The following is a 23,460-nucleotide window of genomic DNA, read 5'->3' on the forward strand; positions in this document are numbered from 1 at the left end:
TATTGCAAACTAAGAAAAAAAATGTTTAAAGGAGGTCAATATAATATTTTAATATCACAAAAATAAGATAAAGAAATTGTAGTAAATATATTTATAGATCTTTTTAAATAATAATAAGTAAAGATTTAATATATTTCATGATGCTGAATTGGGAAAGATTATCCGGGAATTTTGTCAATGAGGGGGCCAGATTATTAACTTGAAATTGCAAAAAAGAAATTGAAAATTTTCAATTTTACTCTTTTATATGGTCAAATTGGATCTTTATTCATGATTTAATCTTCAATTTATTTTGTAATTTAAATAATTTTTCATCATCTGCATTATGTGAGTGACACCAAAAATCATTTCAGTATCACGTTGGTGTCATATCAACACCAGTCAGAAAAAAATAATTAAACGAAAGATTTTATGACCTTGTGAAGCTACGATGAGATTTGTAACTTGAATAGCCTTTTAATCTATTGAAGAAACGCCTGAGAAAGATAGAAAATTTTACAAGGTCGGAAAATAGAGAAAGAAGAAGAAACGGAGGAAGACAAGCGACGGAGATAGTGATTTGATAATGAAAAGTGAACGAGAATTCCATAAATTTATAGAAAAAAATTTGCGATATTATTATAATCTCGGGAAAAAAAATATATTGAACGTGACAGAATGCATTTATTTTGAGATTTCGTATTTACAAAATCGCAATTAGTAATAATTCATCATCCTAACAAAGAAAAAAAGAAAAAAGATTTTTTCGAAACAAAAAATTCTCCTCACTAAATAAATGATTGAAAGATGGTTGAGTTGTACTCGTTGAAAATTTTGAGTTGTAGCATCTTCGGTTACCATGCTTGCAAATTGGTGTGATTCTTAGCAATGGATTGTGAGAAACAACAATTGCCCAAATTGAAAGAACGACGCAATATAACACCTAGAGAACTATAAAGTTTAAAAAAAATTAAGTTACACAATTAACACGAAATATAATTTTTTGTGAAGTAGCAAACACTCGGTTTTTAAACTATCACTATAGAATTACCTTTTATTGATAAATTATACTCACGAAAATCATACGAAAATATAATAAATAGAATTAAGTAATAGACATCTTTAATTATGACATTATAAATTTTGAGTCACTAACATATATATTAATGAGAAAATTGTAATTTTTGTTCTTCAACTTACAATTTTTCCCATTTTTGATTTTGTATGTTCTCGAATGTTAATTTTAGAATGTTATCTCTGTTTTTTTTGTCATTTTAGTCATTTTGAAATTCAACGTGACATTGATGTAACATTTATAAAACAATTGCATGTGTAGTTCACATCAGTATTTACGATGTAAAGTGATTAAAATTGTCAAAAATAAAATATAAATTAATAAAGCTGAAATTTGACAACCTGGATGACTAAAATTATAAAGAAACAAACATACAGATTGAAATCACAGATTTTCCTATAGTAAATGAATATGTGGAGAGGATACAATTTATGTAATCTACCATGATTGTTGTCATTTTCTTTTGCAAAAATTCCCAGATGGTTCTATAAATTGGCTTAAATAGTATTTTGGCCATTAAGTTACTAAAATTTCGGCCTTGATGAAATAAATTTGTTTTTCACATTTTTAGTCCCATTTTCGATGGAATGCACGCACGGACTTTGCTAATATAAATTGCATCAGACTATTTGTTTTATTTTTTTTAATAGATTAATAATTGTGCATATATATATATATATATATATATATATATATATATATATATATATATATATATAACTTGACAATTCGATCATTAAATTGCATAATCTGCATTCAATTTTCATTGCTTGTTCACTATATTGACTACATCTATTGCTTAACCTCTCCCTCTTAATTCCCTCGTTTCTTCTTCTGCTTTCTATCTTTATGAACCACTTTCATTTCTCCAACACTTTTGACTTGATGAAAAGATATTCAAATTAATGACCAACTTTTGTACCCAATCCAGTTCTTGCATTAGGACATACTCGATGCTTCTGCATAAGGGACGGCTTCGTATATTTTAAAGAGAAACGAATTTTTTACACTTGAAAATTTTGAAGTTTTCATCTTACTTTTACATTAATTGTCCCTACTTACCCCCCTTCGATCCACATCATCGAAAACAAACCGAGTGAGTGATACGATTGAGTTCTTTGGCCCCGAGGTTTCAGTATTTATTCAAATGAAAAAGCTTCTCTCAGTGCACGTCTTTGTATTAACACTAAACTTTCGAATTTTTATGTTTCATAAATTATACATCGTGTGCTAAATAGAGTAGTAAATGAATAGATCGATACAATAAATTTAAAGACAGTTTTAATTTAGCATGAAAGTTGATTATTTCCCTGTTTCATAGACGTGAGGATGAGAATGATGCATGGATTTTGATAGTTAATCGTTAATCAAATAAGTAAACCGGTTTTCATTTTCCTTCGATGTCGGACAAGTGGACGTAATTTTCACATCGTTATATAACATATCAAATATTCATATTATCACTACTTTTTACTTGTAGTGAATTTGAGAGATGTGAATTAGGAAAGACAAAAAGTTGACGAAAAGCTGTAAAAATATTTAATAATAAATTTTACTGTTAGTTTTTTTTTAAAAAAATACATGATCATAAACTTAATATTCCATTCAATAAAGAGAGTGACAAAGGTCCCGGTGACCAAACCCCATCCTGCATTCAGCAGCAACATTCATGAATCATGGAGCTGTTCGATGGGAAATAATGTCCGAATCAGTAACAGGCTTGCCGATGTATCGTGCTGCTATTGCAGACAAACGTTCGATCTAAGTACATGAAACAAATCAATCATATTTAATGCATAATAAATACGCAACAATAACAGGAAACTATATTTTCCAATATTATTGGAAATAGTTTGTATGATCTATTTGCATTACCTCTTCTCTCAACCGCAGATTTTCCGCACGCAATTGATGTTCATCGACAGAGATTTCTGGTATAACAAGAGGGCTGCCACAACTAAGGCATGCAGCATTCTCGAGATATTTCATGTGACTCATGTTTTCGTCTTTGAGTCTTTTGTTTTCTGCTCGGAGCTCTGCATTTTCTAGGTGACCATATTGCATCTAATAGAAAAGAAATCAAGAAATAACCATCGTATCAAAACAAAACAATATATATTTTTTAAATGGTTCCTTACTTTCAGCTGTGTACGCTTATTTTGGAACCAAAATTTCACTTGCTGCGGCTCCAACCCTAATTCGAGGCCCAGGGCTCTTCTTTGTTTGTAGTCCGGGTTTGGACAATCTTTGAAATACCTAAAATTCAGTAAAATTTAATTTTGACACTACACATACAGAAGAGAAAGACCTGTATCAACTATTTTGAAGTAAAAGTGTCCCAACTCATGAAAATTTAGAGATCTAGAATTCGAAGGGAAAATGACAGAGAAAAAGGAGCGTTTATCGTAAACTTTATCACCCAAAATATATTAGTTGACAACCAAACTTGTAAAATTCGATGTGTTGATCAAAATAATTTGCAAATCATCTCACGCTTCCAGCCTATGGATCTGGTGCTGCGTGTGCCGCCTTCTGTTTGATTGATGGTCATCAACCAAATTAATGTACTCGGCTTCATTTATGCTCAGGTCAAATTGGATAAGAGCTTTGTCTGCCATTCTCCTTGTAACAATCTGAAACATGCAAGTCATTTCGCATTATGATTTGAGTTATCACTTCAAAACATAATTTAATAGTATCACAGAATAAGATAAAAAGTTAGTTCTCAAGATATTTCTGGATCTAACAACAACGCTCAATTGGGCAATATAGGAATTGGATACAAGTCAGCCCCTTATGAGCAACTTTAAGTGGCCAAGGGGGCATATGTCCCTGCCCACATTTTGCTAGTCAGCCCCTGATGAGAGGCAAACAAATATATATATCAAAAAGCTTCCGATATTTTGCGCGATTCTCAGGTTGACCGTTCGTTTAATCCGTGTTTTATTGTCTGGGTTGTGTGCAAGCAGATTGAGAGATACAAACAATTAAATGAAAAATGTTTTGTAACCTTAGGTAGCTACGGTGAAGTTTGCAAATTTAGTATCCTTTAACCCAATGAATAATGAAGAGCAAAATAAAAGACGAACCGAATGTAGAGATAGAAGACTATACAAAGTCCAATATTTAGAGAGAAAGAGAAGAAGAAAAGAAAGATGGAAGGTAAGCAACAAGATAATGATTTGGCAATGAAAAAAGAATTGAAATCGCAGAATTTATAGAATAGAATTGTGTGATTATTATGAGAATAGCTTGATTATTATAATCTCGGAAAGTAAAAGTTTTTGGGGTGAGAAAATGTATTATTATTAAGAGACTTGAATTTACGATATTGCAATCACTAATACTTAATTCACCATCCAAACAAGAAGTTAAAGGCAAACTATTTGTTGGGGCCAACAATTGCCATTTCAGAAGAACAAACGAAATTTCCGGTTGGCAAGTTTGAATTGGACCATCACTACTAGCCATGATTTGGATAAAATGACAATTGTTCGATTTTACAATTGATTCAAAGCCAATATCATATGTTTAATTATCATGATTGTAAATTATAGAGTAATTGATAGGTTTCACAAGATTATTATAAAATTTTACCTTTTATTAAAAAATTATATTAATGAATACCAGAATCGGTATTAAATAATAAAGTGTATATGGTATCATAGATTTTGAGTCACTTATGTATTAAATGAATGTGTAGCGGAAATAAAATTTATCAAGATTTCTGTCATTCAATTCAAAGAAGATATATTTTCCACAGTAATATTTGTTTTTCATAGATTGTCTATATATATATATATATAATTCGATTATTAAATTGCATAATCTGCATTCAATTTCCATTGCCTATTCTCTATTTCATTTTTATACACTCAGTACTTTTCCCATTGTTTTCTTCTTTTCCTTTCTCTCTATCTTTATCAACCTTTTTTCATCTCCCTCAATTTGTTATTAACTTTTTATATTTGTATTCCTGGCTTTTGACTCGACTATTAAATTGCATATATAATCTACATTCAATCTTTATTACATATTCACAATCTCATTTCTGTCTAGTCCTTGTATTTTCCCTTTAGTCCCTTGTTTCGTTTTCTCCTCTTTTCATACCTCCAAATTCTTTCATTTTGTGATACTAAATTTTAACTTTATTAAAGGACATCTAAGTTACGGCCAGCTTCTGTTGGTTCGAGTGGCAGAAGGATTGATTACCACAAGCTAAAGACACGATTTCGAAGTTTTTGAATGGAGAGACAGGTGCTTGGCGAGCCAACCCGGCCTGACTTCTGATCAAATCGGGGTTTAATGTGCCTCTGGAAACTAGGGGATTTAGACCAGAAAAATTACCCGAATTACATCTTAATGCAACTTTATCAATAAAAAATGGTGGCTTTCCAAATGTATTAATATCTTTTATTTCTTTTTTTGTTCATCTATACATAACTTGATTCCCTGATGTCAACTATACCAGATCCAGTTCCTTCACTGGGACATACTCTATACTTCTATTGTATGTATAGCTATATTTTAGAAGAAAATGACAAATATTTTAAGTCAGCAACTGTCCCTTTTAACCCCTTAGGATTTCACATGAGCACTCCAATAAAATCTAGACGTACGTGATGTTGGAAATTTGAATCAAATTTAGAGTTTGAATAAAAATTATGTATCATGAATGTGAGTGTGTCTTTTGACTTTCCACATCTTTGAGTTAATTGAAGACGTTCGACTCTTCATATTCTTGAGTTAATGAGAATATTTAATTGAATTAATTAATCTTTCATAACTCTGGGTGTGTATTTTGGGGCTCATAAATAGTGTGCTCATTTCAAATACATGAAAATGATTTTTACAAACACTCAAGATCTCTTTCAAACATTCTCTTGTATTTCATATTGTTAGATTTCCATTTGGCCTCCGTTAAATTTTGGTGATAAATGAAGGTACATTTTCAATTCTCCATAGTAGTGCCTCGTGGTAAATCACCGTTGGTTGTTCAATTGTGTCCTGCGAAAAAAATCCAAGCCGATCCTTGAAGCACATGCAGGAGGGGACAAATCTGTTTTAAGAATATTGTGCTTCATACAGACTTCGGTTTGGTTTACTTTAAGTTTTGCTCTACTGTGTTTTCTTCATCATTTAGTTCACTGGTTTTTTACGAAAGTTTACTATACTTTATCGTTCGATATACTGTGCAACAATAATTCATTAAATCATGATAGAAATCTCGAGGTTCCTTTCCTATAAACCATATATATACTTGACATGTAACTTTGATCTTGTTACAAGAAGCTGGCTGAAAAATATTTTCGGAAGTAAATTGAATTTGAACTTAAGCATTGTAAAGCTAAATGCACAATGCTAACACAGGAGAACAATTTCTATAAAATCTAAAACAACCACTATGATATCTGTTAGGATTATTTTGTCCGACAGATGATCGAAAATAATGAAAATATCAGAATATGATGTAAAAGAGTAAATTCGTGTTTTATCAGAATTAAATGTTGTGCCAGATGTTACAACATCTCGGACAACATCTACACGCAGCAGAAAATTAATAACACAAATTGACTTTAAATAAATAGATGGACAAGATTAAATATGCACAAGTATAAATACTTGTGTGGTGCCTTATGGCAAAAATTAATCACTAAAAAATTAAATTGTTTACACAAAAACCTATCACTAGTGTTGAGAAAACAAATGCTTTCTAAAACAAATAACCATAATAAAAAATTAATCAAGAAAGCTAAAAACGTGAGCCAAAAGATTGGAGTAACAGAAACGATCTTCAGCCAACTTCGTTACGGATGTTGTCTGCAGATGTTCCCAACATTCAAGGCAACTCCCGGTTTCTGCACTATTCAAAACAGCATGTCCCTCGAAGGATTATTTCTCTGAATTTTTCACGGCGTGCATAAGTGCGTGTAAGTATGTATGATTGAGAGAGGAGAGCACCACGAAAATCTCCAACGAAAAACTCCCACGAAAATCACCTCACGTGAAAACTCTTCACGAAAACTCTCCACGAAAAACACTTCGTCTCCACGAAAATTCTACACACAAACTCTCTGAATTCTTTCTTTTAAGCTCCCAAGGAAATCACCTCCACGAAAATCCTACACGTGAACTCCTCCACTAAAACTCTCTCTCTCTACAATCTTCTCTCTATTCACTCTCCATCACCTCACGTTGATACCTCTTATATATATCTTTCATCTCTCCTCAAGTTTATCTTCCATAAAGAAATCTATAAGATATGGTAAACAAGAATTCTATTAGAAACAAATCAATAATACCATATCATGTAAATCACTATCATAAATATTATATTTAGAAGATATTTATCACAAAAATAATATCTAGAAAAGTAAAACAAAATATTCCACATGATATTGTATCACAATAAAATCTTAACATAATTATCTAGAAAGACAAAACAACAATTAAATATTATACGCAATCAAATCAACAAAGAAATATAATATTAGAGAAATTATTTAAGATAAGAAATTATATCAATTAAATAAAGAAAACATATTTCCTTTCAATATCGATTTTGATTATTTTCTTGAGCTTGTTCCTTAAATTATGTTTTAGTGACACATGTAGTTAATACAGATACAAGGAATTATATTAAATGTAACATAATATACATATATAAATCTGGATTCACACTATAACATAAATTGCAAAACAAATGAATAAAAAAACATATTCAACTTTAAGCCGCTTAGATTGGACATGGTAATAGCCAGAAGGACATAATAATATAATACCTTGTGTGAAAAGGCTACAAATCCTGCTGCCACTGAAAGCATAGTAAATGAAGCAGCATGAACCTGCAAAGCTTTTTTTCTAAAAAAAAAAAAAAGTAGACATAATTTAGCTTACAAAAACTGAACCAAAATTGACCATCGAAGAAAAGAAATTTTTAAAAAAAAAAAAAAAAAACATGCAGATTATATGAACTAACTATTTCGCTTTCATGAAATTTGAATTGGGAGTAGAGGCAACAACAAAACAGAGGAAGTATAGCTAGCTAATATGGATTCTCTTATCTATATCCCATAATTATGTGAGACTTTGCTGTATTTAGTGGGAGGGGATGACAAAATGGTTTGAAGCCCATATCCTAGGTTTTCCATCGCCGGAAACTGGCAACATCAACTGGTCCTGTAGCCATTAGAGAACCTTTAAAATATCTTCTGTTTAGAATCTTCCTACGAATTTTTCGCCGTCCGTCCATTTGGGTGTCCGGCCACTCAAACGACGATCGTTGTTTTGTTTCAAAATTTGTATGGATCACCCAGCCTAGGAAATAACAAATAAATTCAGGGCCGGTCTGGTTCCGGTCCGGTCCGGTCCGACGGATTGGGATAGGAAAAATCATGTCGCTTAACTATAACCGTACCATTATCATCCGGGTTGTGGACCCGGGTGTAGGCTCGGCCCAGCCCAAAATTTTTTAAAATAATTTTAAAAAACTATTTGTTAATTAATAAACAATTAAACATATAAATTTAAAAAAAAACAATTGACTTGTACTTATAAAAATTATATCAAATATTTCTTTCAATGAATAAAAAAATACACTTCTTAGAAAGTTTTCAATTAATCAAATATCACAATTAAGACTCCTAAAATATGATATTATCATCATAATTTTCGCTTATCTTTGTGATCAGGGTGTGACCATTTCTTACTCCACACATCTTTTTTTTGTTCTTTATTTCAAGACTCAATCGCTCGCATTTTTTTAAAAAAATAATAATAATACCAAACTCGTTGGGTCAATCCAACGATCTCGACCCATCCAACCTGCACCGTGGCTAGGTCTAATTAGATTAGAGTGGTCCAAATCCAGCAAAAAGTATATATATTAATTTTTGTCTTATCAAAATTTCAAAATCGTTTTTTTTTTACTTTTTCAGATTTTGCAAATTCAATTATTTTTTTCCCCGAGTACCAAAAGTCAATGATTTTGATTCTCAAAGAAAGGTTTGGTTTTTATTAAATATGAATCGTAGCACAACGATTTATATATGATTAAAGATTCGGATAAATATAGTTTGCGCGTTCAATCTAACAGAAAAGTTGTTTAATTTTATACTTAGGACTAATCAATGTTCCAAAATCGATGACTTGAAAAATCAAGTCTTTTTTCAGAATGTTCTTAAAAAATGTCGCATCTCAATATTTTTCTTAGACTCTTTTCAATTTGATTATCATCATCTTCTTATCGTTTATACTTTTGAGAGTACGCAGAAAGTGCAAATAGACAAATGAAAACTGAAAAAAAAAAAAAAAAAAAAATTCATTCGGTTAAAATGATATTGTTGAATGTTTATATTTATGTTTTGGGTTTGTACGGCGATCAGTGAATCAGTAGCTCATATCTCAGCAAAGACCACGAGTTCTACATCTGGTCATGATCCATCTACTTCTTTAGTCTATGATGTATTAGCTTTTAATTTAAATCAATGAAATGCTTACTTTAAAAAAAAAAAAAAAAAGAACTGAGACAATTATTCCATAGTGAAATATTACAACTGCTGCAATAAGTTATATAATATAGGAAAAAAACATCAAAAATTCGCAGGTATAGCTGATCGAGATGCCACATTCTCTATCTCATGTTTACGACTTATTCCATGGTTTAAGAATGGAGAGTATTAAGATGATAGCTATAACCAATACCAAAATTATTCCAATCATCATGCACTTTCTTGATTTTTTCTGCAATGATTTCGCAGTTTGAAGAGCATCTGCCCCCATATGTACGTGCTCCACTGCATTTTTCACCTATAAATTCATTGTGGGCAAAAACAAAAGCGTCAAATTCAAAGATATAAGTGCAACTACTTTGAAAATGAACAAGTCCTTCACCTTTACAAGACATAGTAATACATCAGTTCGAGTCCCGAAACGTACCTGGCTCTCGATGTTATCTAAGATTTCTCCTTGAGCCTCGACCAGCACAGCCATATCAAGGTAAATCTGACAAGTAGAATGAGAGATTCAGTCGTTTGATAACCGAAGCTTTCCAACGTGGGCCTGAGTTGTAGATAAATGGAGAGATACCTGATGCAAGTCGAGAAGCTTCTTCTCAATTTCCATGACAGCATCATGTCTTTCCTGAATTTCTTCCACAGTATTCAGTACCTGCAACGAGTCACACATATAAGACATGTATGTATATATATGCAAATAAGATTTGGTGGCACTATTTCATTGTACATCTTCATGTTCACCCTGTAGATTTGGAGCTTACAAAACAAAGTATACATCATATTTACCTGCCCTCGTCCCGTTTCGAGGATAGCCTGGTGGAATATTTGTTCACCTGTTTCCAGTTTCAATCAGATGGTTGATGGTCTGTTAGTCATTGAGTTGCAGAGTAAATATTCTCCACATGAACATTGTGTTCAGGCTAGAGCTAAAATGTTACATAGCATAAGAGGTAGGCTCACCTCTTCATCTGGTCTGGTTCCAGTCACTGCAGATGCATTAAATTTTAGAATAAACCATCCATCCAATAAAATGAAATAACACAGATGGGAAACAAATGGACTTATATACAATAGAGGTAGAGTTTTATTTAAATCCCAGTTTGAACAGACCTGTTATCACCCTTCTCTCAACAACCTCGCGATATTCGTCATCTATCTTCTGCCTCAAGGCCTGATGGAGCAAACAAGTTAAATCAACCATTTGGATTTGTAACAGGAAAAATAGGCATGGATATGAATATCAGTTGAAAACAAGACCTGAAATTCATTCATGAGGTCTCGAAATTTTTTTGTCGATGCGCTGCAGCAAATGAAAATCCAATCAGTGTTTCAAAATAAAATAGAGATACCAACTAAATGTTCAACTGACACTCACTTTGTCATGATCATCCTCGACCGATCCACAGCAGTACCTTTTCCGCAACCGGGCTTCTTCCTGTTAGTTAAATTCTGAAGCAGTGAAGATAATCACTTATAAGTATGTACAAGGAGTTTGTGGTAGATAGCTTCTACTTAGTGATCAGAGACACACTTCATTATTAATCGCTTCAATTTTCCCTTTTAGATTGAGTGCCACCTTCCCCACTTCATTGATATCTTTCTCCATCCGCTTCCTAATAGCTGGAAACAAAGTAGAGCATGCATTAAACTGCTTCACAAGTAAAATGGGTGGATTCATTTGCAAAAAAAGTAGAATAAAACGATCGCACCTTTCATAGAAGATGCTTTCATAACTGTTTTTGACTCCTCATTGGCATCCTAAACAAAATAGTCAGAACATATCACCCAACAAATATAACAAACTCCTGCAATACAAAGACTTTCTGACACAAAATCGCGGCATACAGTAAGTCTACAATTCGAAGTTAGCTGCATGAACATATTGATCAGCCAACGTCCCGACATCTTTCAAAGAAGCTATGGCAAAATAAGCATTTGTAATTTGTTGAACAGGGTGGAGACAAAAGGGTTTTTAAATCATCTAAACAGATGGCTCTCATACCTTCAGTTTCACTAGTAGGTCATATAGTTTTTCCACCTGCTTTTCGACCTCTTGTATCTACATTAAGAAGAAAACTCAACACTCTAAGACGAAGCATAAATTAGAATATTGTGGACACGACGACAGATAACTTGCATTATAGATGATGATTGATGAAGCACCAAGGAATACAGCATACATGTTTATTAAAGGATTCCATCCCCATATCCGAGTTACTCCTGGGAACTCGTGTTCCCATCTCTATATCATGTTGTCTAGAAGGGGTATTGCCGTTGGCATCACGGACAAACGAATCCTGGAAACGTTCCAATATACGATTATATTAAATACATGTGAAAATTTGAAGATTGTGAATGAAAGTTATGAGTTGATATTTCTTAAGAACTGGAAGGGGTTGAAATATTGGGAAACAAATAATCAACTTGATGACTAAATTTAATTCGAACTCCTCGGAATATGCCCTTGATCATTTCTCATTTTTAACCATCAGATAGTGAAAAATTGGACGAGAATGCTGCTCTCTCTTCTGTTCCTCTGATCGTTCGATGGTGACAACATTCAGGTATGTATTTTGTTCGTGAAGTAAAAATTGGTGTTTAATTGCATTGCTTTAATCATTGTATCATAGAAAATGGATGTCACTTACATGGAAAGTATAGATTTCACAAATCTCAGTGCCAACAACTTGAATTTTCTTGCATGTTGTTTCTGCCTAATCGGGTTTTTAATCATCAAGATTTGGTAAAATAAAACAAGGTTCTGGTGTTTGCTGAACCAGAGATTTGTGACCCTACAAAGTGCTGAATTCACCATCATAGCCTCGGCTATTCTGATAGCAACCATATAAAACATATGTCTATACTGTCTAGTGCATCATATATTATGGAAAGACAACCAACATAACAAAAGTTCGCCCCAACGTACGTGCACTGCAGTCTCAGTTTTTTCGATAAAAATGTGATTATATCATCTATCGAATCACAGGTATCTAACATATTCATATCTAACGATTTTCATCAATATATACATCCCCACCATCAGAATGCATGCGAAAGCATAAAAAAGACAACAAAAATCAACAGTCATAATAATAACCATCAAATTAAATTGAACATAATAAAAATATTATCAAACACTGACCGTCAAGAGGTCGTTCATGGGTAGTAGATCGAGTTGGTCTCAGTTTGCGTTTGTGATTGAAGTGTAGCTTGTTGTATCTCTGTATGGATGGATATATGCACAGTACGTGTGTACAAGGTTTGTGGGGGCACTGGCCGGCGGTAAATTAATCGGACGAGAAAACAAAGGAAATTATCTTTGTTTTGTTATCTGTGCAACAATGCAACACAAACAACCAGGCGTTACAAACCATCTTACAAAACCCTTTTAGGGGAATTAATGTTTTCTAATTAAACTACAACCATGTGTGTGACTATATTATTGTTTTTTTGTTAATTAATTTTTTCCTAAAAAAATTAGAGTTTATGATAATTAAAAACTGCAGATTAAGAAAAATTGATATTTTATAATAATTTCTCAACATACCAATTATTTTTGAAAACCCAACCCCGAATAATAACTGATAAGTCTTATATCCATCCTATAATAAATAAAACTATAATATTTGTATATATGGATTTGTTTCTGAGTAGATCTCTTGTGAGACGGTCTCACAAATCTTTATCTGTGAGACGAGTCAACCCTGCCGATATTAGGGATGGCAATGGTCCGGGGCGGGGGCGGGTTTGCCATCCCCATCCCCATCCCCGAATGCCATCCCCACCCCCATCCCCGTCCCAATCCTCGCTTTTTCGGGTTCGGGGAATCCCAAAACCCGAAACTTCAGGGATTAACTTCCCATCCCCGCCCCCATCCCCGTTTCAAAAATATTAATATGGTAAGACGATAACGGATTCGGAGATTTTTTCAAACCAAAAATTATTATTATCTATTATTATTAGAGATAATTTTAATATTAATATCAATATCAATATTACTAATAATAATATTATTAATATTTTAAAAAATAATATTATTACCATATTATTAATACTAATAATACTATTATTTTATTATTGATAATATATTTTCAGGGCGGGTTCGGGGATTTCGGGGATGGGGATAGTAATCCCATACCCGCCCCGAACTACATCGGGGATTTTTTTAAATCTCCGAACCCGAACCCGAAAAAATCGGGGATCCCCATCCCCGTTTCGGGTTTTCCCCGCGGGGCCCCAAACCCATGGGGAAAATTGCCATCTCTAGCCGATATTCACAATAAAAAGTAATACTCTTAGCATAAAAAACAATAATTTTTCATGACTGACTAAAATAAGATATTCGTCTCACAAAATACGGCTCGTGAGACCGTCTCACACAAGTTTTTGCTTTTGTTTTCAATTTTTATATATGTTTGTTTTGCGAGATAGCGAGTCTTTTGAAAATGTACGAACTGAGCGAAAAAAACTATGATTTTCAAATCGTATATAGAGTTTTTATTATTTGGAAAATGGATGTATATATTCGAAATATTTATTATAGATGAACTTGTATTACATTTGCAAATTATTGGGTCTCATTTGAGACCGTCTCACAGATTTTAATTTGTTAGACGGGTCAACCCTACCGATATTCACAATAAAAAGTAATACTCTTAGCATAAAAAGTAATATTTTTTCATGGATGATCCAAATAAGATATCCGTCTCACGAATACGACCTGTGAGATCGTCTCACACAAGTTTTTGCCTTTGTAAATTATCAATTACAACATAATGAATAATAAAATAAATTTAACTTCATAAGATATTGGAACCAATGTACAACGATGATACAGATATAAAGTTAAAACAAAACGAAATCAAACTGAGATTCTTTATATTTAATGTTTCTTTAAAACATGTTTCTCCCCTTCCATGGTGCTATGAGTTTCATTGTTGACCATTTTTTATCAGGATACAATGGTGATACCTGCAACAACTTAGGACAAAATTTGATACAGGCAAACTGAACAATACTTAGACTTTATCGCGATTTAGAAGAAATAACATTGACAGAAGTCAAGCAAAGAAAAGTGAATCAGATAAAAGGTATTCAATTAAAATGAGGAAAATATGTACATATATAAGAAAAAGATCGGTCCCTCGAAATTCCAAAGGTTAGTAACCTTTTGAAATACCAAACATTATTGTCCTTTTAGAAAGCCAAATACCAGTGAAACAAAATTTTTTATATATACATCTCATGGTATTGTCCAAAGCCAACCATATGAGCTATTTAATTTTTCATTCGTTACACAACATTAAAATATTCTACCACATGAATGAAAATTAAAAAGTACACGAAAATTATTGTGACAATGTTCAACAGTTGAATCCTGCATAGGATAAATAGGTGTAATGCTTTGAACCTTCCTTTGCGAAAGTATTTTTATTTACTAGCTGACAGTAGACGTGATGTCTTTGAACTATTCTGACTTTTGTGTAAAGTAAGAAAAATATTTCACACAAGATTCTCCTTAATATAGTCCAGTTATCACGATTGTGTTCTATATGGCCATGAACATGTTTGTGGTTATTCGAGAGGGTCTAGAACTGCGCCTTTGAAAGATCGGTTTTGACATCTTTGAATGTGCATCAAACACAATATTTTTCATAAGCTGCGATAGCTTGTGTTCTAAAAATGAATACACCGTGAATTAAATCGAGTTTAGTTTTCAAACCAAGCGGAAGACTCTAGAAATAATCATCGGTTAAGAAAATTGAACAGTTTAAAGCTTTTAGCTTGTGTAAATCGAATAACTGAAATAAAGGGGATCAGTTCGAGCTTGTATCAGTTCAGTTATGGGAAGAACTGAACTGATCAAATCAGTTTTAAAACAATAGTTAAGCAGTTAAAGACACGAGATATGTTTATGGATATTCAGAGACTTCACGTCACTCTTTCTACTACCTCAAGTAGGATCCACTAGAAGACTTTGATTTATATAACACCTTGTACAAACTCATTCCAGAAGGGCAGCACCCAACTAGAACTCCTAGCACTCAAGATTGCAGGCAGCACCTGACAATCCGCATAATGTTTATCGTCTTTTATGTCAAGACTACAAACACAATATTTAATGTCTTTTTATGAAGATTCATTCAGCTAAACAATAAGCTCAACTCTCTGTATATGTGAGTGATTGTGTGTGAATGTACGAAAACTGATCTCATCAATACAACATGAAAGTGTTCTCACACAACAGGGCTAATTGATTCTAGTAAGCTGATATGAAAGGAGTGTGCCCTCTGTTTTCTTCCCACACTAGAATTTTTTTGTTTTTCAACGCTTATTCTTCAATGGTCTTGATCTAGTATTTAAACTCGCTTAGCTGACCGTACATGAAGACTTAATAATAATGTCCCTTGTATTTGCATGTGCTTCCTTATATGATGTCTCTTTATTCTGACAACTATTCTGGAAGATTTCCTCTTTTAGCTCTACTGCACCGTCTATTATTGTACTTTTGTCTGTCAAGTAGCTTGTACTTTGTATATTTGTGCTTAGCTGGATTCAATTTTATAATCTTGTTGTGATATGTGAATTGATCAATTACAACTGATGCTTTGAACTGGTCTGGTGAAGTCAGTTTGGACTGATTTCACTTTATCAGTTGTTTTGCATAGTTAAGTTCTTCATCAATTGGACTCTTCATTAGCTGGCCGGACTTCTGAAGGTCTTCTGTTGAACCACTTATTAACTGGACAATCAATTGAACTGGTCTTTGATATATTCGTTGGACTAGTTCAGTTTTGGCAATCAGTTGGCGTCTCGATAGCTTCAGTTTTGGCATGAGAACTGATCAGTTCGGGTCCTGAGCAGTTTTAGCTTTTCTGCGCCCTAGATAAACTTGTTAGAAACAAATTAACTAGTTTTGTTAGCATCAAAATAAAGATTACGAACATAAAATGTTCCAACTGCCTTGCAATTTCTTTGATGTGTATGTCCAGACTTACCATCATATATATTGTTTTGTGTTCTTTAACTCGCAGATGGTCTATCACGGTGAATTAATATAGTTTGCACATGTTTTTCCAAACGATAATATCTTCTAAGAATAGATGTAATCATTCAGCTTCTTCAGCGCATTTTTCAAAAGTTACAAATTCAGATTTCATCTTAGATATATCTATTGCATCCTGCTTAGAAGACTTCCTTGTAATTGTAGTACCTTCTAGTGTGAATAAAAATCCGCTAGTAGACTTTAAGTCTTTCATAACAGATATCCAGTTAGCATCAATGTAGTTTTTACAGTCCATAATTACGAGTGTACCTCAAGTACTTAGCTATATCACAATTTCTTTCCAGTGTTCAGTTTATGAATTACTTGTGAATTTAGTCAATTTTCTTGTTGCTTAAGGTGATGTCTGGTATTATATAACTCATTAAATATCTCAGACTTGCAATTATTTGAAAGTATTCTAATTGATACATACTCTCACTTTGATTATTCGATAGATGTTGACTTGTATGTATCGGAATTCTAGTCAATGCAAAATCATCCTTGTATTTCTCAAGAATTCTATCAACATAATGACTCCGGGTTAGAAGAAGATCTTCTGAGGTTCTATGAATTTTAATTCCAAAAATCATATCAGCTAATTTCATGTCTTTCATATCAAATCTCGAGTTCAAATTTTAGTGGATTTAATCATCTTATCATTGTTCCCCGTGATAAACATGTCATATACATAAACACATAAAATAACGTACTCATTTTCAATGTTTTTAACGTATACACATTTGTCGAATTTTTCATGTCATTATTTTGGTGCTTGTTTTAAGCCATACAAAGATTTCACCAGTTTACAAATCTTTTTTTCTATCGAGGCGCAAAAAATCATTCAGGTTGTTTGACCGACGATTTCGGTTGGGAAAAATTCTAGCAAGCGGACTAGGTCAAGTTATAGTAAATGAACAAAACGTCCAAGTATCGATCCCACAGAGACTATTATTTAATTACCAAGATTTAATTATTCTATTTAATCTAGGCAAATAATAACGATCGATTTGATTATTATTCAAACTAAGTAAATTTTAAACTAATTTATGCTGAATTAACGACTAAAACCAAATTTCAGAGAAGCTTGGACTTGGGGATTTTCAGATTTAAATAAAATGACCGGGAACACACGACGGTAACAAACTCTGATTAATATCATGCAATGGAATTATTTAACCACAGATTATTTAGATGTCACGATGCAATTCTCTGAGTTAATTATAATTCCATTTCTAGAATTTATAACCCTATTTTTATTTAACAGTCCAATTATTTCTAATTGAATTTAGTTAAACAAAAATGCATTTATCAACGATAGAATTACAGCTGTCGTCTAAAATCGCACACTGAAACCGAATACTACTTCTAGTCGGTTTAACCGTGCGTTGATTAATGTTTTTGAAGCTAAATTCAATCTATTCTCTTTCGAGTCAAGATTGAACAACAAACATGCAAATAATTGGCCAGATTAAAAGCACGAAATTTACGCAAACATTAATCAATAACATAAAATAATTTTATAAATCATTAAGCTTGTTGGGGAAATGGAGGTATATGTTTGAAATATTAATTATGGGTGAACTAATAGTATAATTTTAAATTACAATGAATAATACAATAAATTAAACTTTATAAGATATTGAAAACAATCTTAGAAAATAAAATTAAAAGAAAACGAAACCAGATCAATGTCAGTAATATGCTACAAATTCCTTAAAATATATTCAACTACATCCTATGATGCTCCGAGTATCATTTTTAAAGATTGTTTCTTGAATACAAAGGTGATTCCCGCAACAACGTAGCACAAAGTTTGATATATGTTAACTAAACAATACATGTACTTTATCACGATTTTAAAAATAGCAGCGACAGAAGTTAAGAAAAGAAAATAGAATCAAGTAAAATGTATGAAAGTTATTCGATTGAAAAGAGGATGATATATATATATATATATATATATATATATATATATATATATATATATATATATATTTTTTTACAGAAAGTTTGGCTATTAGGAATGTTAAAGATTAGCGATTTTTCCAAATATCAAAAGTTATTGTCTTTTCATGAACTCTTTTAGAAATACCAAATGTTACGTCTTTTCAGAAAATCAAAGATAGTAAAACCAACTTTTTATATATCATCTCATAATATGGTCAAAAACTCACCAAAATGAGCTATTTAATTTTTCGTTCACTATACAAAATTACAACATTTATTTGGTAAGTGATTTTTTATTATATGCATGTAATCAAAAATTTTAAAAGATATTATTCATGTGTGATATAAGATAATAAAGATATTTTATATGAGCGATGAAAATTAGAATCAGAAGTGGTTGGAGATGTGAAAAATGTGCTTTTAGAAAATGAAATAAAGACAAGATAAAATAATTGCGTTTGCCTTTATAAATTCGTTCATGAAAATTGCTGGTAGACTACGCATTGCCTTTATAATGAATTCATAATTAGATATTCTCCATGTTCATTATTATTTAATTCATATATTCTCGTACACTTCACTTCGTAATATTTTTAACTTGGCAAAAATTTATATAAAACGATCTTCCGAGTCGTATTTTGTGATACCGATCTCTTATTTGAGTTATTAATGAAAAATTATTACTTTTTATGCTAAGAGTATTATTTTTTTTATTGTGAATATCAGTAGGGTTGACTCGTCTCACAGATAAAGATTCGTGAGACCGTCTCACAATAAACGTACTCTTTTAACTTAACTACAAAACTCGGGTTTAAGAAATAATTTCGTCAATTTTAGCTAGGCCAAAAAGATAAAACTTCTCCCAAATAATTACAATTCCGTCAAAAAAGAAAAAAAGGAAACGCCAAATTAGCGGTTTTCTTGCGTAATTAACGGAATATATTACCAGCACCCACAACTTTCCGACCATTTAACCATCCCTTCGTCTGCCACTTTGAGATTAAATAATTCCATCCCTTCATTTGCAATCAGATTTGTTTTAAATAAAATTGCATTCAGATCTCATTAACCGACAATTATTGTTTGTGCCCAATAACTGGATGAATTGAAGGCCTTTAATTCGAGGATGGTTGAAATAAATTATGGCATTAATAATGGAAAGATATTGTTATATTAACAATTAATTTGGTAAAATGACAGTTGTCATTTCATTATGGTAAAAACTACAGATATAAGATTATGGATTTTAGTTTAATTTTATTTAAAAAATCGGATTGTCCAAGTTTATATACACAACTTCAAATTATAACTCGATTCAGCTGATGTGAGACATCAAACACACTCTCAAGATTAAACAATTGGATCGTGAAGCTTACAAAAGCTTAATTGGTGTATCATTAGACAGTCCAACACATAACGATGAGTCCGGTCTTTGATACTACTATGTTAAGATTAGAGTTTGATACTAACTCCACCCCAAGAACTAGGTTGTCCATACATATATCTCTCGAGAACTTAATTAAGCCGATATGGGAAATCTAACACATTATCTCACGTTAAAAAATGCACTACTGGAACGTGAAGTTTACAAGTTATTAGTGAATGACTCCAATACATGGATGGATTTAACCTCTGATATCATATTATGATTAAGTCTTGTCCAATCTTCAAACCTTAATATGAAGTTAGGCTCAAGTTCTAATATGAACAATAATCATTTGAGCACAAGTTGCATTCGTTCTCAGACATGTAAATAGATACAAGTAAACAATTAACTCTTTTTCCTACCCCGCCGCTCCTCTCGTTCTTGAAAATAACATTCAAGTTGTGAATTAATATTGTGATTATTAATAGTACTGCATCAGACATTTATTTTAGTCATTTAAATTGTGTCCAAACATTAACTTCATCGCACGGGAAAGTTGGGAGATATAATATGTCAACAACCAACCGCAACTCAGCACTAACAAGGTGGTCACTCGCGAGATTGGGGTACTCAAAAGTCATTACAACAAATATCCATCCATACGAACCAAGAGACCGATGGGTTTATGAGTTGATGGAAATTTGATCGATAATTCGATTCTCTTGTAAATATCAGAGTTTGCTTAGTACAATTTACTCGACTGATCCAAAAAGTTAAATATATCATATGCCGAATTCATTAAATACTTTTGTATTCCAATTTCCAAACATTACAAGACTGTACAAGACCAGCACATGGAATTACAAAAAAAATAGCAATCAACATATGTTTCATCTCTTCTTATGGAACCTTCGGATTGATACAATAGTTCTAACAATCATAGAATGCATCGATACGACATTTATTGTAAAATACACAACCTTTTTATTGTACATGACTCCACATATTTTTCTTACAAAGAAAAAACTCCAGAGAAAAAATAGTGAAGGTTCCCAATTCATGAATCCAATTCTATAAATGTGATTTAGCAATCACGAGACTTGCGTCGGTGGCCACATTTCCGGCCCCCGTCCTGGTCCACGTCTCCTGGAACTGAACCTCCGTGACGCCTGCAAATTGAATCAAACATTTAGCATAATGATTATGAAATAATCTACGTTGGTTTCAAGAAAATTCAGAGATTTCGAGTATGATTTGCCTTTTCCCATGGCTGCGGTAGATGTGATCCCTCCCTGGACAGTCCTAAGGATTCTGTCGTAGTAATTGGCGCCAGACCACTTCTGGTGAGCCAACGTATCAACCCCATGGGCCCTTTCCTCCCTCTGAATCTTCTCCACATAGGCCAGCATACCTCGTGCAGCGAAGTCTTTGGCGAAAGTATCGACTATCAGGGCGTTTGCGTGGAAGCCAGCAAGGGTGATGAACTGCCAACAGTATCCTAGTTCAGCAATCTTGGGGATGAAATTCATCATCTCTTCATCAGACATCCCCGATGCGTCCCAGTTAAATGATGGAGACAAGTTGTAGGCCATCATGGTCTCAGGGCACTTAGACTTCAACCCATGTGCGAATTCGGTGCACTCGGCCAAGTCGGGGCTTGCGGTTTCCATCCAAATAACGTCGGAGTGTGGTGCGAAACTCCATCCACGAACAATTGATGCTTTCACAGACCCCTTAAACCTGTCGATGTTGTTAAACGAGTTGAGCACAATGTTCATGATACTATTATTCAACTATGTATGCAGGAACTTTGAAATCTGAATGTAATTTTTACCTGTAAAAACCTTCTCTAGTTCTAGGCAAGTCCCAATCCCAGAAAAGATTGGATAATCCAAGCTGATCAGCAATTTCTCTCCCTTGCTCATTTGAAAGACACTTGTCATAACTAGAGTGATTCTTCCACTCATTCAACTTCCGCTGTTTCTCCCCTTCTCCAATATTCATGCTCATTATAGCATCAACAACACAATCAGAAAACGTCTTCAACCGAGCCATGGCGAGCCAATTGTCCTCGATGGCCTCAAGTTCCGGCCCCGTCTTCCCCGCCGCCATACCCTCCTCCAGCAATGTAGCCAATGCCTTACCCTTCAAATTTGGATTGGTGACACCTAAAATAAACTGGTGATCCCTTGAATCCACGTTGGATTGAATCAACGTGGCCGCTTCCGCATCAGTTCGGGCGATCAAAAGGGTCTCCACCCCCATTACATCGAACTGCAACCTCGCAGCAACAAGCCTGTTGATATGTTCGCTTATGGCAACCAGCACTTTCCCTGCCATGTGGCCGCATTTCTTGGTGACAGACGACTGGTCCTCAATATGGACACCGGCTGCACCGCGCTCGACGAATAACTTGCACATCTTCACGGTGGAGGTGGGTCCACCGAAACCCGTGTCCCCGTCGGCGATAATGGGCTTCAGGTAATCGATGTAAGGCGTTCTGGCCCTTTCTTCTCTGCTCATGCTCATTCTCGCCTCCCTTTGTTTCCTGTCATGGTACAGCTGCGCGAAAAAGAGGTGCTCGACTTTGTTCGGAACGGTGTCATAGGGATAGTCGGCCAGATCAGGACCAGGCTCGTTGCTGGTGGTATGGGTGGACGAGCACTGCCAACCGGAGACGTAAATGGAGTCTAAATGTTTGGCCATCATGGTGACTTGAACTGGGTCCAGGGAGCCGAAGGTCCTTGAGGCGGTGCCGTTTGCTTTGTGGGTTTTGAGAGTTCGCCACAGTTTTTTGGCGAGTTCGTTGGAGGGGTACGTTATTTGGAGACTGCCTCGCAGCGCCACCACGTCTCTAGCGGAGTATGGGCGGCTAGTCAGCTTGAATCTCTCGGTGTTCCACCACGCCTGCACCTCCGCCACTTCGGCTTCAAATCTATTCTCCTCCTCCATAATCTGCTCATATAATTAAATATTTAACTTAATTAATTATTAATATCATGAAAAATCCGATGATTAAAAAATGGTCCTATATAACATTAAAGAATATCTTTCTATTAACCTCATGCATTTACCGGTCGACGTCTAACACAAATGCTATAAAATCGTAGATAACTCGAAACAAAAGCAATAACTAATAACAACCAAAAGGACCAAGAAAATTGAAGATGACAATATTCCCTCTCTATGCACTGGAAGAGCAAATATCATACCATGGAAGGCACTGAAAAAGATGCAGCCATGGACAGAACTTTGATCTTTTAAAAGTTTAAGCTTCTTTTTTTCCTATACAAAGGAATGTACGACTATGGCTTCCACCAAGCCGAGCACCTCAATTTATAGTAAGAACTCGTAGCAGTAAAGATGAGAAAAAAACAAAAGCGAGAAATTTCCTATTAGTTTCTTGGTGAATGCTTATCTGTTTATATTTATTACGACATGTAGACTGATGGGAACTGCGGGCATGGACGTCTGTCAAGAATCCTATCTTTCTTTCACAATTCACGAGGTTTTCTCTAGTATCTCATTTTCT

At 33.6% G+C, this 23,460-nt stretch overlaps 2 protein-coding genes and 1 pseudogene across 2 annotated transcripts; all 3 read right to left on the reverse strand.

Annotated features, from left to right (window-relative positions):
* Window positions 1-2,647: 2,647 nt before the first annotated feature.
* On the reverse strand, window positions 2,648-7,972 carry LOC140837693 (homeobox-leucine zipper protein ROC2-like). Its single transcript, XM_073203805.1, has 5 exons — window positions 7,837-7,972; window positions 3,548-3,687; window positions 3,193-3,310; window positions 2,930-3,118; window positions 2,648-2,815 (listed from the first exon to the last, which is right to left on the reverse strand). The coding sequence occupies exons 1-5, from the start codon at window positions 7,876-7,878 to the stop codon at window positions 2,729-2,731; spliced, it is 576 nt and encodes a 191-aa protein (XP_073059906.1). The 5' UTR covers window positions 7,879-7,972; the 3' UTR covers window positions 2,648-2,728.
* Window positions 7,973-9,603: 1,631 nt separating this feature from the next.
* On the reverse strand, window positions 9,604-13,049 carry LOC140837694 (syntaxin-132-like; annotated as a pseudogene).
* Window positions 13,050-20,722: 7,673 nt separating this feature from the next.
* Window positions 20,723-23,398, reverse strand: LOC140838456 (isocitrate lyase). The gene is made up of 4 exons (XM_073204771.1): window positions 23,141-23,398; window positions 21,763-22,883; window positions 21,187-21,668; window positions 20,723-21,097 (listed from the first exon to the last, which is right to left on the reverse strand). Exons 1-4 carry the CDS (start codon window positions 23,168-23,170, stop codon window positions 21,000-21,002), a joined length of 1,731 nt encoding a protein of 576 aa, XP_073060872.1. The 5' UTR covers window positions 23,171-23,398; the 3' UTR covers window positions 20,723-20,999.
* Window positions 23,399-23,460: the final 62 nt, after the last annotated feature.

Source organism: Primulina eburnea, chromosome 8 (genome assembly GCF_022965805.1).
Source record: "Primulina eburnea isolate SZY01 chromosome 8, ASM2296580v1, whole genome shotgun sequence".
In the NCBI taxonomy this organism is placed as follows: domain Eukaryota; kingdom Viridiplantae; phylum Streptophyta; class Magnoliopsida; order Lamiales; family Gesneriaceae; genus Primulina; species Primulina eburnea.